General features: G+C 41.7%; 1 protein-coding gene across 1 annotated transcript in view; it reads left to right on the top strand.

Annotated features, from left to right (window-relative positions):
* The window catches only part of HDAC1 (histone deacetylase 1), a 34,556-nt gene that overhangs the window by 6,063 nt on the left and 11,320 nt on the right, over positions 1-17,173 (top strand). The window contains exons 2-3 of the mRNA XM_026014472.2: positions 1,019-1,131; positions 14,001-14,118. Of these exons, the coding sequence (XP_025870257.1) occupies positions 1,019-1,131; positions 14,001-14,118 (231 nt within the window). The remainder of the gene's footprint in view (positions 1-1,018; positions 1,132-14,000; positions 14,119-17,173) is intronic.

Below are 17,173 nucleotides of genomic sequence, written 5' to 3'. Positions count from 1 at the left end.
TGGCCCAAGGGCCATAGTTTGCCTTTTCCGTTTAGAGTAGAGAGCTGGGAGAGGGAGAGAGCGGGAGAGGGAGCGTTGTGAGTTGAATGCCAGGCTAGTGAAGTTGTTCTTTATCCTGTAGAAGATGGGGAGTCATTAAGGGTTTTTGAGCAGGGGAATGGTGTTATTAAAGCTGTGTGTTAGAAAAATAACTGGTCAGTGTGGCAGATAGTTTTGAGTTGAAGACCGAGGAACCAATTAGAAGTCAATTGCTATAGAGGAAGCTAGAGATGATAAGAGTTTAGTTTTCTTATCTATACAATGGGAATAATACTCCTGTTTTACCAGGTTATTGTGAGGATCCATTAATTTTTTTTTAAGATTTTATTTATTTATTCATAGACACAGAGAGAGAGAGGCAAAGACACAGGCAGAGGGAGAAGCAGGCTCTGTGCAGGGAGCCTGATGTGGGACTCAATCCTGGGTCTCCAGGATCACACCCCAGGCTGCAGGCTGCGCCAAACCGCTGCACCACCAGGGCGGCCCCTGAGGATCCATTAAGAAAGTAAATGTAAATGTGCTTTAACCCCATAAAGTGTTTTAATATGAAAGAGGTGAACTGTGACTTATAATAATTCTGAATAGTAATGGTTATTTTTCTGTTGTAGGAGTGAATTCTTTGCAGATACGGTGAGGTGATTCACCTCGTTGCCTGCTATTCTCCAGTAGCTTTGGAATGAACTGTTTTTACATTGTGTAGTGCCTATTGGCTAGGCTTATATCTTTAAGTGCTGGACTCACCAGAGTCCCCTGCTTTTTTTGTTTGTTGTTCCTGTTTTGTGTGTTTTATTTTTATTTTGTTTTTTTTGTTTGTTTTACTTTTATTTTGGAGTTAACTCTTCCTCAAGGTGGGTGAGAATCTTGGGGACTGGAACGAAAGAGAAAGAATTTGATTAGGAGATGGTTATAAAAATTCCTGGATTCTCCTGGGAATGTATGTCTAACTGTGTCACTGAAACTGTCACTCTTTCTTCTTCAGGGGATGTTGGAAATTACTATTATGGACAAGGCCACCCAATGAAGCCTCACCGAATCCGTATGACTCACAATTTGCTACTTAACTATGGTCTCTACCGAAAAATGGAAATCTATGTGAGTTACTGGGACCCCCACCACTCCCTAACCCCATCAGCTCTAGTTATATTATCTCATTTTCTCAACTACTCATTCATCAGATGTGTCGAATGGGCTGTTATGTGGCAGACATTGATAGAGATTTCTGTTTTTAAAGGGTTCGCTCCAGTACTGGAGACTGACAGGTACACAAATAAATTGTACTACAGTCTGAGAGTGCACAATTAAATAATGTACAAGATACAGAGATAATGAAAAGTGAAGGAGGAAGGGAACCTTGGAATGTTTCCTGGAGGTACTATCTGAGCAGAATTTTAAATATTGAATAGAATTTAGCCAGGAGTTCAGGAGGGGACTGACATTCTAGACCAAGGGAAGAGTGTAAACAAAAAGGCAAAGAGGAAAAAAAAAAAAAAAAGGCAAAGAGGTGAGAATAGTATGGTGTGTTTGGGGAAACTATGAGTAGTTTTTAGGTAGTGCTATAGTGTAAAGGTCTCACAGGTGTGAGTAAAGGGACCTACAGTTGGAGAGGTCAGCAAGGATTGGATATGCTGTACTATGTAATAAGCAACTCTGATGGGCCAGGATTAAAAAAAAAAAAAATCCAATGCCTAAAAAAAGAGCAGTTGGGACTATGTTGAGCTAGACAAGTCCCTAATTACTAGAGAGCATAGACTCTAAACTGCTTGACTCAGTTCCGTCTGATTTTTGTCCACCTACCAGTTTTTATTTTATTTATTTATTTTTTAAATATTTTATTTATTTGAGAGAGAGAACACGAGCAGATGGAGAGGGATGCCTCCACTGGTGGTGCCCCCACCATCAGTTTTTAAAGAGAAGATAGGGATCCATATTATTCTGTAATGTGGGGCCTGATCTCAAGACCTTGAGATTGTATTCTGAGCTGAAACTGAGAGTTGGACATTTAATTGATTATGCCACCCAGGTGCTCCAAAGATTTTTTTTTAAGTAATCTCTACACCCAGTGTGGGGCTGGAACTTCAACCCTAAGATGGTGAGTTGCATGCTCTACTGACTGAGCCAGCCAGGCATCCCCAAGTAATGGATTTTAAATCAAAGAGAGATAAAACAGGTATGCATTTTATTTTTATTTATTCTTAAAATATTTTATTTATTTTTTTTGGGGGGGGGATGCAGCTGGGTGGCTCAGTCGGTTAAGTGTCTGCCTTCGGTCAGGTCATGATCTCAGGATTCTGGGATCGAGCCCCACATGAGGCTCCCTGCTTCTCCCTCTATGCCTACTTGTGCTTTCTCTCTCTGTCAAATACATTAAAAAAATGAATTAAATTTTAAAAAATAGAGTTAGTGGGTGGGAGGGAAAGGGAGAGAGAATTTGAAGCAGACCGCACTGAGTGCAGAGCCACACATGAGGCTTGATCCTGCAACCGTGAGACTATGACTTGAGCTGAAACCAAGAGTTGGATGCTTAAACCGACTGAGCCACCCAGGTGCTAAGTAATCTGCCCGGTATGGGGTGAAAACTCTCAGCCTCGAGATCAAGAGTCACATGCTCCACCAACTGAGCCAGTCAGGAGCCTCCAGGCATGCATTTTAGTAGGGAAGCCAGTTAGGCTGTTGCAAAGGTCCAAATGAGAAAATAAAGAAGGGCTGGGGCCTATGTTGCCTTATGGTTAGAGCCTAAGAGTCTGTGGTTAAAGTCTGTGCCGGCAGCTTAAGTAACCTAGCAACAGCAGTATCCTTCCTCACCATTCCAGAGACTGAAAGGAGATGAGTCTTCTGTCTCAGATGGCCCTGTTATGTCCCTAGAGCCACTGGAGGCAGCTGGGGAAGCAAGGAGGGAAGGTAGACAGAGGAGCAGGCAGATGTGGGACCAGAGACCTTTGTCAGGTGTGAAAGGCATCTGAGAATGAAAAACATAAAAGGTAGCAGACAGAGGTTTTGAGGGACTCTAGGGAGTAGACTAGCATTTAGATAAAAAGAGGATACCTGAATGTGGAATAGCGAGCGCCGAGACCTTCCAGAGTTCCCTCTTACACATCTATACCTTGCTAATCTGGCTCTAGCTTGCCTCCTTTTCTGTCACTCCCCTCTCAGAACCCTTAGATCAGATTCTGCCTCTTTCTCCCCCATCCTGCCCAGTCATATTTTACTCATCTTCAAAAGTTACCTCAAGCCCTCTTTCTCTCTTTCATTCATTCAGTATGTATGTATGTATGTATGTATTTATTTATTTATTTATTTATGATAGTCACACAGAGAGAGAGAGAGAGGCAGAGACACAGGCAGAGGGAGAAGCAGGCTCCATGCACCGGGAGCCCGACGTGGGACTTGATCCCGGGTCTCCAGGATTGCGCCCTGGGCCAAAGGCAGGCGCTAAACCGCTGCGCCACCCAGGGATCCCCTCATTCAGTATATTTTTGTTGAATACTTGTCATATCCCAGGGACTATATTAAACTCCATGAGTGATACTGAAGTATTAAAAAATGGATCCTATCTTCAAGTAAGGAAAAATAAATGAACATTTATTGAAGATTGCTTGGGTGGTAGGCCAGGGCTACCTGTTATTTCATATAATCCTTATAGCAACCTTAATTTATAGCTGAAGAAACAAGGTCAGAGAAGATGATTGACATGAACCTAAGACTCCAACCCATATCTTTTTGGTTCCAGAGTCTTTATGTGTCCATTTGTCCTCCTCCTACTCCCTCAACCTAAGATATATACATATATATATATATTTTTTTTTTTTTTGATATATATATATTTTAAGTAGACTCCACATCTAGTGTGGAGCCCAGTGTGGGGCTTGAATTCAAAACCCTGAGATCAGGGCAGCCTGGGTGGCTCAGTGGTTTAGCGCTGCCTTAAGCCCAGGACATGATCCTGGAGACCTGGGATTGAGTCCCACATTGGGCTCCCTGCATGGAGCCTGCTTCTCTCTCTGCCTCTCTCTCTGTATCTCTCATGAATAAATAAATAAAATCTTTAAAAAAAAAAAAAAAACAAAAAACCCTGAGATCATGAACTGAGCTGAGATCAAGAGTCAGATGCCTAACCAACTGAGCCACCAGGCAACCCGCCCTAAGCAATATTTTAACAAGAACTCTAGAAGTAGATGGTCTCAGAATTTTTTGATGATATCATCAGAGACCCAGGCTTATTCTCTCCTGCTCAGTCATCCTTAGCTTATTTGATTGTTTTTGTTTGTTTGTTTGTTTGTCTGTTTGTTTTAAATATTTTTTATTTACTCATGAGAGCCAGAGAGAGAGAGAGAGAGAGAAAGAGATAGAGACATAGGCAGAGGGAGAGGCGGGTTCCCCACAGGGAGCCCAATGTGGAGACTTGATCCCAGGATTCGGAGATCATGACCTGAGCTTTGCAAAGGCAGATGCTCAACCACTGAGCCACCCCGGGTGCCCCTGATTTTTTTTTTAAGTTTTATTTATTTTCTGTGTGTGTGTGTATGTGTGTGTGTGTGTGTGTGTGTATAAAGAGAGTGCATGCATGCACGTGTGCAAGTGGGGGGAAGGGAGAGGCAAAGGGAGAGGGAGAGAGAATCTCAAGCAAACCTCCTGAGTTAAAAAAAAAAAAAAAACAGGGGCAGCCCGGGTGGCTCAAGCAGTGTAGCGCCGCCTTCGGCCCAGGGCCTGATCCTGGAGACCCGGGATCGAGTCCCACGTCAGGCTCCTTGCGTGGCGCCTGCTTCTCCCTCTGCCTGTGTCTCTGTTTCTCTCTCTCCTCTCTGTGTATTCTCAGAAATAAATAAATAAAATCTTAAAAAAAAATTAAAACAAAACAAAAAACAAAACAACCTCCTGAGTACCGTGGAACCTGATGCGGGGCGGATCTTGTGACCCATGAAATTATGACCTGAGCTGAAATCAAGAGGTAAACACTTAACTGACTGAGCCACCCAGATGCCCCAGCTTATTTGATTTTATCCTTTTGTTTTTTGCCTTGAAATCCCATGATGGGTGTCTCAGCTCCAAGTGTTAAGAGTTTGTACAACAGAATACAAAGAAGAAGGGAAGTGGTGGCAAATGGATCATTTTCCACTATCCCCATCCCACACTGTCTTCTTTATTAGAGAGGAAAACCCTTCCTAGAAGTTTCCCAACCGATTTCCCCTTAAATCTCACTGGGTCATTTGCCATCCTTAGATCATTCACCAGCAATTGGCTTAGACTAATCACATTTGATTCCTTTGGCTGAGTGCATTAACACCCAACCAAATTGAGATCTGTTAACAAGAAGAGAGAAAATGGTTCTTTGGGAAGCATCTAACAGTGGTTGTTGTAGTGATAATACCACCTCTTGGCAAGACGCCTGGGTGGCTCAGTGGTTGAACATCTGCCTTCAGCCCAGGGTGTGATCCTGGAGTTCTGGGATCGAGTACTACATCAGGCTCTCTGCATGGAGCCTGCTTCTCTCTCTGCCTATGTCTCTGCCTTCTCTTTGTGTCTCTCATGAATGAATAAATAAAATCTTTAAAAAAAATAATACCTTGGCAATTTCTTTATCTGTAGGTATTATTGTAAACTTCTAAAGTGAAATTCCAGTATACTCTCTTAAATCTTTAAACTGGTTCTGTTTAATGTGATCTGTTTCCTTCTCTTGGGTATGAATCTTTGATCCTCTTCCCCCAACAGTGTTTCTGTGCATTCATTCTATCTTCTCCTTTCTCTGGGCTGTGATCCTAATATTCCTTTCCCAAAACACAGATAGCTATTTTAATATCTTTCCTAAAATTGATGGCTTTTGAGAGTCAGACCTGGAAGAAGCTCCGTAGATTTCTTATAGAAGTTGCTGTATTCTGGGGCACCTGGCTGCCTCAGTCAGTAGAGCATGGGACTGTTGATCTCAGGGTTGTAAGTTTGAGCCCTATGTTGGATGTGGAGATTACTTAAAAATCAAATCTTAAAAAAAAAAAGTTGTTGTATTCTGTCTCTATACCTGAAGGAGACATATTGAAGTCTTTCACACAGTTGGTCCCTCCCCCAATTCTGCCTCCACACATCTAATTAATCTCTCCCAGAATCTATATCCTCATTTTTCATCCAGGAACCTTCCTATTTACATAATCAACAATTCTGCTCTCTTTCTTGCCTTGGATGCTAATTTTGTATATTCCCAGGCTTCTTATTCATCGCCTTCTGTTCTTTTGTGCTTTTTTTAAAAAATGTTTTTATACAATATTGAGTAGATATGAAAGAATTTTTGTAAAATATGTGGAAGGTATAAAGAATCACAATACAATTAATACCATCTAGTTTAAGCAAACAAACATTGCCATGACTGCTAAAGCCCCTATATACCATTCCCTGATCCTCTTTGCTCTCCTCTTCCCCAGAGTTAATCTCTGCCCTGTATTTAGGATGTGTTATTTCCTTGCCTTTTTTTTTTTTTTTTAAGATTTTATTTATTTATTCATAGAGACAGAGAGAGAGAGAGAGAGAGAGGCAGAGACACAGGCAGAGGGAGAAGCAGGCTCCCCATTCAGGGAACCCGACATGGGACTCGATCCTGGGTCTCCAGGATTATACCTTGGGCTGTAGGCGGCGCTAAACCGCTGCGCCACTGGGGCTGCCCTAAAGATCTTATTTATTTATTCATGAGAGACACAGAGAGAGAGAGAGGCAGAGATATAGGCAAAGGGAGAAGCAGGCTCCCTGTGGGGAGCCCAATGCGGGATTCAATCCCAGGACTCTGCGATCATGCCTGGAGTCAAAGGCAGATGCTCAACCGCTGAGCCACCCAGGTGTCCCTATTTCCTAGCTTTTTAAAGATAATTTTACCAGTATATATTCTTAAACAATACATGTTCTAGTTTTACGTGTTTGAATGTTATGTGAATGGAGTCATACAGTACTGATTATGTGACCTACCTTTTTTGCTCAACATGTTCTTGAGAATCATACATATTGATGCACACAGCTGGATTTATTTTCACTGTATTTCATTGAAAGAATATACTACAGGACATATGTACATATTTACCCTTATTAGGGAGTCAAAATGGTTTCCAGTTGCCAGCAATGTAGAAGAATTGCAGTTGCTTTAAGTCTTTGCCAACACTTGATTTTGTCATATTTAATTTTTTTGTCAGTTTAGCTTAACGTGAAATGATACTTTAACTTTTTTTTTTTTGATTTATGTTTTCCTTGATTTCAACCTAGGGAGAGTAAGGATCTTTTTGTATGTTTATTGGCCATTCAAGTTTCCTTTTCCAAGTCCCTTTTCAAGCCTTTTACCCATTTTCCTACTTGATTGTCTGTTTTGTTTTAATTGGACCTTGGATATACAGAATTGAGATAAATGTTATCCTTGGCTCATAAGCATCAAAGGAAGGTCATTTTTGGTCTTTTGAAAATATATATCTGGGATGCCTGGGTGGCTCAGGGCATGATCCTGGAGACCCGGGATTGAGCCCCACATCAGGCTCCCTGCATGGAGCCTGCTTCTCCTTCTGCCTGTATCTCTGCTTTCTCTCTGTGTCTCTCATGAATAAATAAACAAAATCTTAAAAAAAAAGAAAAAAAGAAAAGAAAAATATATTTTACTGCTTATTCAATATTTTAATGGGTGTTGAGACATCAATATTCCTACACCCTGATCACCTCTAAATTTTGTGTTTATTATTTCTATCTTTTAAAAAAATGTTTATCTTGTGTGTATGCCTAAACAATATATAGTAATTATTTACTTATTTTTGAACTTTTAAAAAGAGGTGTCCTACATGTAATCTTTTTTTTTTAAGTTTCTTTATTTAGGGACGCCTGGGTGGCTCAGCAATTGAGCATCTGCCTTTGGCTCAGGGTGTGATACCAGGATCTGGGATCCAGTCCTGCATTGGGCTCCCTCTGAGCAGCCTATACTCCCTCTGCCTATGTCTCTGTCTCTGTCTCTCTTGAATAAATAAATATATCTTTTATTTAAAAAGTTTATTTATTTTTAATAATCTCCACACCCAACATAGGGCTCAAACTCATGACTCTCTGATCAAAAGTTACATGCTCTTCTGGGGGAACCGGGATGGCTTAGTTGGATAAGTGTCTGATGTCAGCTCAAGTCATGAACTCAAGGTCCTGGGCTCTGTGTGCAGGGAAGAGTCTGCTTTCCCTCTTCTTTCCCTTTGCTCCTCCTCTGACTTCTCTCTCAAATAACTAAATAAAATCTTAAAAAAGCAAGCAAGCAAGCAAGCAAGCTGCATACTCTTCCAACTGAGCCAGCCAGGTGCCTCTTGTGACTTGTTATTTTATCACACAATATTATGTTAGTAAAATCCAACCACCTTGCTGCATATAGCTATAGTTTTTCAATTTTTCTCTGCTGAAAAATATTTTGTCATTATCTTTCAATTTATCCATTCTCCCATGATCTTAATTTGTATTTCACTTTTTAATGTTAGGAACAGTGCTTTGGATATTCTTGTACATATCTCTTAGTGCATGTATGCAAAAGTTTCTTTTGACTGTTTCTCTAGTACTGGAACTGCTGGACTGGAGGGTATGTGAATAACAAATGCTACGTTGCTTTTCATTGTAGTCAAATGAATTTATACTCCCACTGGCAGTGTGTAAGTGATAGCTTGAGAGGTGCCTGGCTGGCTTAGTCAGTGAAGTGAATGACTCTCAATCCCAAGGGTGTGAGTTTTTTCCCTTACCAATTTGTAGTAGTATTTTATTTTAGTAGAGGTAGTCCAGTGTCAGTTTATTGCTCTAAATATCTTTTTTTTTTTTTAAGATTATTTATTTGAGAGAAAGAGTACACGGCAGGAAGGAGCAGAGGGAGAGAGAAATTCTTTAAGCAAACTGCTGAGAATGGAGCCCAGTGTGGGTCTGGATCCCACAACCCCCTGAGATCACTACCTGAGTCAAAACTAAGAGATGCTTAACCAACTGTGCTACCCAGGCGCCCTGCTCTAAATATCTTCTACTCTGGTTTTGTCTTTTTACTCTATCTTTAATGAACAGAAATTACTGATTTTAATATAGTCATATTTATTAATTGTTTCCGTTATAAGTGCATTTGTGTCTCTAGAAATCCTTCCCTTGGAGCACCTGACTAGTTTAGTCAGAAGAGCATGCAACTCTTTATCTCCAGATCGTGAGTTTGAGCCCCATGTTAGCTGTGAAGATTACTAAGAAAGAAAGAAAGAAAGAAAAGAGAAAAGAAAATAAAATCCTCAACCCTTAGGGTCTTCTCCTAAGTTCATCCTTTAAAAGCTTTATGAGGGGATGCCTGGGTGGCTCAGCGGTTGAGCATCTGCCTTTGGCTCAGGGCATGATCCTGGTGCTCCAGGATCAAGTCCCACATCAGGCTCCCTGCAGGGAGCCTGCTTCTCCCTCTGCCTGTTTTTTTTATCTGCTTGCTTCTCGCAGACAGCCTGATGTGGGACTCGATCCCAGAACCCCGGGATCACGCCCTGAGCCAAAGACAGACGCTCAAACGCTAAGCCACCCATGCTTCCCGCAAGTCACTTTTTTTTTTTTTTTAAAAAAGAACAAAGTGGAAGGACTTGTGCTACTAGGTATCAAGACGTACCGAAGAACCATTATAATTAAGCCACTGGGTATTGGCATATGGGGTAATAAACAGACCAAGTCAACAGAACACAGAGCCCAGAAACAGACCCATACACACTGCTTGGCATAAAGCTGGTGCTTACTAAGTATTTGTGGAATGAATGAACAAATATGGACATCTCATACATAAAAGAGCTGGCACTTAGATCAATGGGGCGACAACAGACTTTTCAGTAAATCAGCTAGGACAATACAAGGGAAAAATTTCAGTGGATTCCTACCTCAAACCATATTGACAAATCAGTTCTAAATATAGTAAATACATATACGTGAAAGCAAAACTATAAAGCTTTTATCTTTTTAAACTGTTTTTATTTTTTAAGTAAACTCTATGCCTAACATGGAACCTGAACTCACGACCCCAAGTCCAAGAGCCACATGCTCTACTGACAGAGTCAGCCAGGTGCCCCCCATAAAGCCTTTTTTTTTTTTAATATTTTATTTATTTATTCATGAGAGACAGAAAGAGGCAGAGACACAGCAGAGAGAGAAGCAGGTTCCTCACAGGGAACTCAATGTGGGACTCAATCCTGAGACAGGGATCATGCCCTGAGCCAAAGGCAGATGCTCAACCGCTGAGCCACCCAGGCATTCCTCCTATAAAGCTTTTAATTTTTTAAAAGATTTTTTTTATTTATTCATGAGAGACACACACAGAGAGAGAGGCAGAGACACAGGCAGAGGGAGAAGCAGGCTCCACGCAGGGAGTCCGATGTGGGACTCGATCCCGGGTCCCCAGGATCAGGCTCTGGGCTGAAGGCGGCGCTTAACCGCTGAGCCACCCAGGCTGCCCTTAATTAAGTCTTTTAAAATGTCTTCTATAAACACTTCTTTTAACTTTGTTATTGTAAAATATAATACATGTACAGAAGTGTATAAAACAAATGTGCAATTTAACAAATATACAGTAAACATGCATGTAAACAACAATTAGTGCAAGAAGTAGAACATTGACAGTACTTCAGAACCCTGCCTTTGTCCTTTCCTTATCACAGCTTCTTTTGCTGCAGAAAATAACCAGAATCCTGACTTTTCTATTAATTGCTGCTCACTCATCATTTAATTACCTAAATATGTATTCCTAAACAGTATAGTTCAATTTTGCCAAACTTTATATAAGGGGAATTATACGATATCTCTTTATTGTAGTTTGTTCATATTAATTGTTTTGTAGTATTTTATTTTATTTTTTTATTTTTATTTATTTATTTATTTATGATAGTCACATAGAGAGAGAGAGAGAGAGGCAGAGACACAGGCAGAGGGAGAAGCAGGCTCCATGCACCGGGAGCCCGACGTGGGATTTGATCCTGGGTCTCCAGGATCGCGCCCTCGGCCAAAGGCAGGCGCCAAACCGCTGCGCCACCGAGGGATCCCTATAGTATTTTATTGTAAAGTATACCACAGTTTATCCATTCAACTGTTGATGAATAGTTGAGATTTTGACTGTCAGTCTAAAGTTTTATAAATTTCTCCTTATGGCGCAGCCAGGGTGGCTCAGTGGTTTAGCACTGCCTTCAGCCCAGGGCCTGATCCTGGGGACCTGGGATCAAGTCCCACGTCGGACTCCCTGCGTGGAGCCTGCTGCTCCCTCTGCCTGTGTCTCTGCCTCTCTCTCTCTCTCTCTCTGTCTCTCATGAATAAACAAAAAAAATCTTAAAAAATCTTAAAGAAAATAAAAATAAAAATAAAATTTTATACTTAGATTTATTTGCATATAGAAATGTTATGCATTTTTTTTAATTAATCATATATCCAAGGTATCTGTAAATCTTTTTCTGCTATTTGTTGTTTCTATTAGCTCTCACTCTTAGTGCTTTGTTTCCTTGCATGTTTTGTGATTTTTGGCTGTGTGGTCACATTTCTTGGAACTTTGTGGCCTGGGATGAAGATAGGTTCTTAGAGCAAGATTTGTTTTTACTTCATAAAAGGGGCAGCTTTTGAAATGGGCTTTGTCCTTGTTGAATGTAGTAGATGAGGAATGCAAAATTAAGTGTGGCTTCTGTCTTGAGCAACTGGGTGGATGGTAGTGAGGATGGGAACACTGGGAAAGAAGAGCATAGGAGAAATAAGGTGGTGGATGCAGTCAAGATTATGGAGTACCTATAATGAAGGGGATAGGCAATGGATTGAAATGGAAGTCAAAGAGGGTGGAATTAAGGATTACATTTAGTTTCGCAGCCTGAGTGAATGTTGGTGTCATTAACAAAAATAGTAAAAGAGAAGTCTGGAAGTGAAGTTAAATTTGAATGCCTTTGGGCTCTCTATAAGTTGTCAGATCCAGTTGAATTTGAAGTGCCGCTAGGATTCACAAGTGGGGCTGGCTGAGAAGCTGTTGGAATTGTGAATCTGGAGCTCAGAGCAGAAAGCAAGATGGAGTGAGTCTGGGCAGGTATCTATGTAGAAGGGATAATCAAAGCTCTGTCCGCAACATTGCTGTGAGGGTAAAAGGCTTAATATAGAAAAAGCAATTTAGTATTTGGGGCCGTGTCTTGCTGCTTTCACTATGACTGTGTTCTATAGAATAGTATCCATTTTTTATTCTTACATTCCTCCTTATATTAAGTGAGGATTAAACAAGAGTCAGGTAGTGCCTGCAGCCAGACCTCTGGGTTCCTAGTCAATTTTCCAGCTGTGTAACCTTGGACAAATTACTTAACCTCCCTGGGGGCAAAGTGAGGTTAATAATAGTATGGAGTTTAAGAAGTTGTGGTAAGGATCACAAAATAGCGTACAATGCCTGACTTAGGGTAAACAATGTTAGGTATGTATTGAAAATGCTTTATGGGGTCCCTGGGTGGCCTCAGCGGTTTAGCACCTGCCTTTGGCCCAGGGCATGATCCTGGAGTCTCAGGATCAAGTCCCACAATCAGGCTCCTGCATGGAGTCTGCTTCCGCCTCTGCCTGTCTCTGCCTTTCTTTCTCTGTGTCACTCATGAATAAATAAATGAAATCTTAAAAAAAAAAAATGCTTTTTATTTTTTTTAATTTTTATTTATTTATTATAGTCACAGAGAGAGAGAGAGAGAGAGAGAGGCAGAGACACAGGCAGAGGGAGAAGCAGGCTCCATGCACCGGGAGCCCGACGTGGGATTCGATCCCGGGTCTCCAGGATCATGCCCTGGGCCAAAGGCAGGCGCCAAACCGCTGCGCCACCCAGGGATCCCCAAAAAATGCTTTTTATAAACTAGAAAGGTATTGGTAGCTAGAAAAGAAAAGCAGAGGGTCATCTTAGAAGAAGACCTACCTTTAAGAGATGGGAGGAAGAGAAGAGGTTTTTAAAAAGGGAAAGATGAAAAAAATAACATAAAATAAAAAAGGGAAAGATGAATCAGAATGTTAGGATAACATTCTGGAAATTACCATGTCAAGGAAGTTTCAATGGGGAGAGTATGATCAGAATTGTTGGTGTGATGGTGATTTATAAAAGATTTCATATTTCAATTATTGTTAGTCACCCTTTTTCCTCAAACTCTTAGAGCCATTTGGCCCATAACTATATATTGTTTTATTTGGAATTTTTTTAAATTTTTTTATTTATTTATGATAGTCACAGAGAGATAGAGAGAGGCAGAGACACAGGCAGAGGGAGAAGCAGGCTCCATGCACCGGGAGCCCGATGTGGGATTCGATCCCGGGTCTCCAGGATCGCGCCCTGGGCCAAAGGCAGGCGCCAAACCGCTGCGCCACCCAGGGATCCCGTTTTATTTGGAATTAAAAAGAATGAAGAGTTTGTAAAGCACTTCACAGTTTACAAAGAAATTCATCTCATCCAATTCTCGTGATCCCTGTGAGGTAGAAGTTGTTCCTGTTTAGTAAATGAGAAAATTGAGGCTCACTAGATAGACTTACCTAAGCAACAGAGCTTGAGTTGCAGTCAGGGTCTTTTTTTTTTTTTTTTTTTTTACTTATGATAGTCACAGAGAGACGGAGAGAGAGAGAGGCAGAGACACAGGCAGAGGGAGAAGCAGGCTCCATGCACCGGGAGCCGGACGTGGGATTCGATCCCCCGTCTCCAGGATCGCGCCCTGGGCCAAAGGCAGGCGCCAAACCGCTGCGCCACCCAGGGATCCCTAGTCAGGGTCTTCTGATACTGAATCTCATTTGATAATCTTATGTGCCTAATTAGATTGTAAATTTCCTGAGGCCTTAATCTAATCAGTGTTGTTTGTTTGTTTGTTTGTTTGTTTGTTTTTTTCCCTCCCCTCACCTTTACAGCACCTACCTCAGTGCTAGGGTGATACAGGTGTTCAGAGTAGACTGGGTGAAGACCGGCCACTGTCAGGAATAACACGTCCTTTCTCCCCTCTGCCCTCTAGCGCCCTCACAAAGCCAATGCCGAGGAGATGACCAAGTACCACAGTGATGACTACATTAAATTCTTGCGCTCCATCCGCCCAGATAACATGTCCGAGTACAGTAAGCAGATGCAGAGATGTAAGTCCATTCTGTTCCCTCCTTACTCTCGAGGCCCCAGTCAGGTCTGCCTTTGATTTTTATTTATTTTATTTTATTTTATTTTATTTATTTATTTGTGAGAGAGCGAGTGAGTGAGCATGAGCTGTCAGGAGGGACAGAGGCAGAAGGAGAAGCAGACTCCGCTGAGCAGGGAACTGGATGCAGGCTTACTCCCAGGACCCTGAGATCATGACCTGAACCAAAGGCAGACACTTGACCAATTGAGCCACCCAGGTGCCCCTGGATCTACCTTTGAATTGTAGAAGTCTACCCTGTCTTCCCTAGTATCTCCTATTCAGCTGACGCTTAATTTCCCCTGCCTCTTAAGGATGCCAAAGTGCTGCTTTTTTCTCAAGTCTGGTTTTCCTTGTATCTTGATTATAAGGAATAGAGTTTGATCTTTGTCTAGTTAGATTCACAATACTATGCCAAGGAAACTAAATGTTGTTATGGAAAAAGCACTGACCTGGTAGAGAGACATAGGAGATAGAAGCCCCAGCTCTGACACTTAACTGACCAGACAAGTCACTTTCCCTCAGATTTTTGTAAAATGGCCTGGGTGTCATCCCATACAAGTTTAGCTGTTCTCATTTTTGTGAGTGTTAATTGAAAATTGAGTGGCCACTTAGACTCTAGATGATGTGTTTTTTTTTTTTTTAAGATTTATTTATTTATTCATTCAGAGAGAGCGAAGAGAGAGACAGAGACACAGGCAGAGGGAGAAGCAGGCTCCATGCAGGAAGCCCGATGTGGGACTCGATCCTGGGTCTCCAGGATCACACCCGAGGCTTCAGGCGGTGCTAAACCGCTGCACCACCGGGGCTGCCGATGATGTGATCTTTGAGTTGAAGTGATTTTGCTCCTGCTTCCTGAGACTTGAAGCTCAGAACAGGTGGCATCTCAGAAGCTACACTCGGTTTATAGGAATCATGGGGATTGTTTCAGCTAAGGGAGAAAATGTGTTGAAATTCGGGAGAAAAACTATTATGTGACTTCTCCCTTGTGTTATATTAGAAATTTTCTCTCAAAAAAAAAAAAAGAAAAAAGAAATTTTCTCTCAGTACCTGATATCTCATATAATAAAACAATGAAGCAACATTGTCCAGAAGAAGTTTTTTTTTTTTTCAGTAGTTTTGATTAGCTTATAACAGCTTATTTTGAAATATCAGCAAATCTTTTTTTTTTTTTTTCACATAACAACACTTTATTGAACTTGTAATATCAGCAAATCTGTGGCACTTGTTGCTACTGACCACAAGGTAGTCTGATTCCCAAGGCAGAAAGTTTATTTGTTACAATAATTGTGTAGTTGTAATGATTACAGAGCCACAGAGACTTTTTTTAAAGCATCAAGCTTCTTTACCACCTACAACAATACTGTCCCCTCTTTTTTTTTTTTTTTAAGATTTTATTTATTTATTCATGAGAGACACAGAGAGAGAAGGAGAGGCAGAGACACAGGCAGAGGGAGAAGCAGGCTCCATGCAGGGAGCCTGATGTGGGACTCGATCCCCAGACCTGGGATTATGCCCCAAGCTGAAGGCAGACACTTAACCGCTGAGCCACCCAGGCATCCCAGTGCTGTCCCTTCTAAGTGCAGTATTTGCTCTTTGAATTGACAAGATCTTTTTTGCTTTCAAGATGAGACAAATTCCTTCCTTTGCTCTGGATGGCTTTAGGGCTTCTCATAACCTATTTAGGCCACTGATCAGGCTCCACTGTCAGCAGAGAGGATTCTCATTAGAGAAGGAGCTTGGTGTTGAAGAGAGAAAATGAGCTTTGATGTCGTGGTTTGAATTCTTTAGCTCTACTACTTAGCTGCTGTGTGTTCTTAAGCAAGCACCTAGCCTCTCTGAGCCTATTTTCTTTTCTTTATTTAGTTTTTAAAGATTTTTTTATTTAAGAGAGAGTGTGCTTATGTAGGGGTAGAGGCAGAGGGAGATGGAGAGTGAATCTCATGCAGACTGTGCTGCTGAGCCCAGAGCCTGATACAGGGCCTGATCTCATGATCCTGAGATCATGACACAAGCCCAAACCAAGAGCCAGGTGCTAAGCTGACTGTACCGTCCAGGCACACTTGTTTTCTTTTCTTTAAAAGAAAGACAGGGGCACATAGGTGGGTGGCTCAGTCATTTAAGTGTCTGTCTTTGGCTTAGGTCCCTGAGTTGGGCTCCAGCCCTGAGTTGGCCTTCTTGCTCAGTGGGGAGTCTGCTTGTCCTTCTCCGTCTCCCTCTGCCCCCTACCTCACACATGCTCTCTCTCAATTAAATAAATAAAATCTTTTTTTTTTTTTTTTTTTTTTTTTTTTTTAAAAAGGAAGGGACACCTGGGTGGTTCAGTGGTTGAGCATCTGCCTTTAGGTCAGGGTGTGATCCCAGGGTCCTGGGATCCAGTTCCTCATCAGGTTCCCCATGGGGAACTTGCTTCTCCCTCTGCCTATGTCTCTGTCTCTCTCTCTGTGTCTCTCATGAATAAATAAATAAAATCCTGAAGAAAAAAAAAAGAAAGACAGTAATGACTATTTCATAGTGGAGGTTGGGGGGATATAAGTGAGAGCACTGACTGTCAATGAATAGTAACTTTTGCTGTGATGACATATTACTTTCATTATTTTCAAATCTGTCAAAGCAGACATAAAATATTAGGCCCTGAGGAATGCCCAGGTTTGGGTCTGGCTCCCAGTTTGCTCCAGTTTTCCTGAAACTAGCATTCTAAGGTTGTGTATTAAAAGATTAGGTCTGGGGATGTCTGGGTGGCTCAGCGGTTGGGCATCTGCCTTCAGCTCAGTGCATGATCTTGGAGTCCTGGGATCGAGTCCCACATTGGGCTCCCTACAAGGAGCCTGCTTCTCCCTCTGCCTGTGTCTCTGCCTCTCTGTGTGTGTCTCTCATGAATAAATAAATAAAATCGAGTCCCTCCCACAAATAAGTAAGTAAGTAGATAGATAGCTAGATAGATAGATAGATTGATCGATCTGGGGGGCACCTGGGTGGCTCAGTGGGTTAAGCGTCTGCCTTTAGCTCAGGTCATGATC

This window comes from Vulpes vulpes, chromosome 2, assembly GCF_048418805.1.
Source record: "Vulpes vulpes isolate BD-2025 chromosome 2, VulVul3, whole genome shotgun sequence".
In the NCBI taxonomy this organism is placed as follows: domain Eukaryota; kingdom Metazoa; phylum Chordata; class Mammalia; order Carnivora; family Canidae; genus Vulpes; species Vulpes vulpes.
Note: the sequence above shows the minus strand (reverse complement) of the source record. Positions and strands in the feature narration are given on the sequence as shown.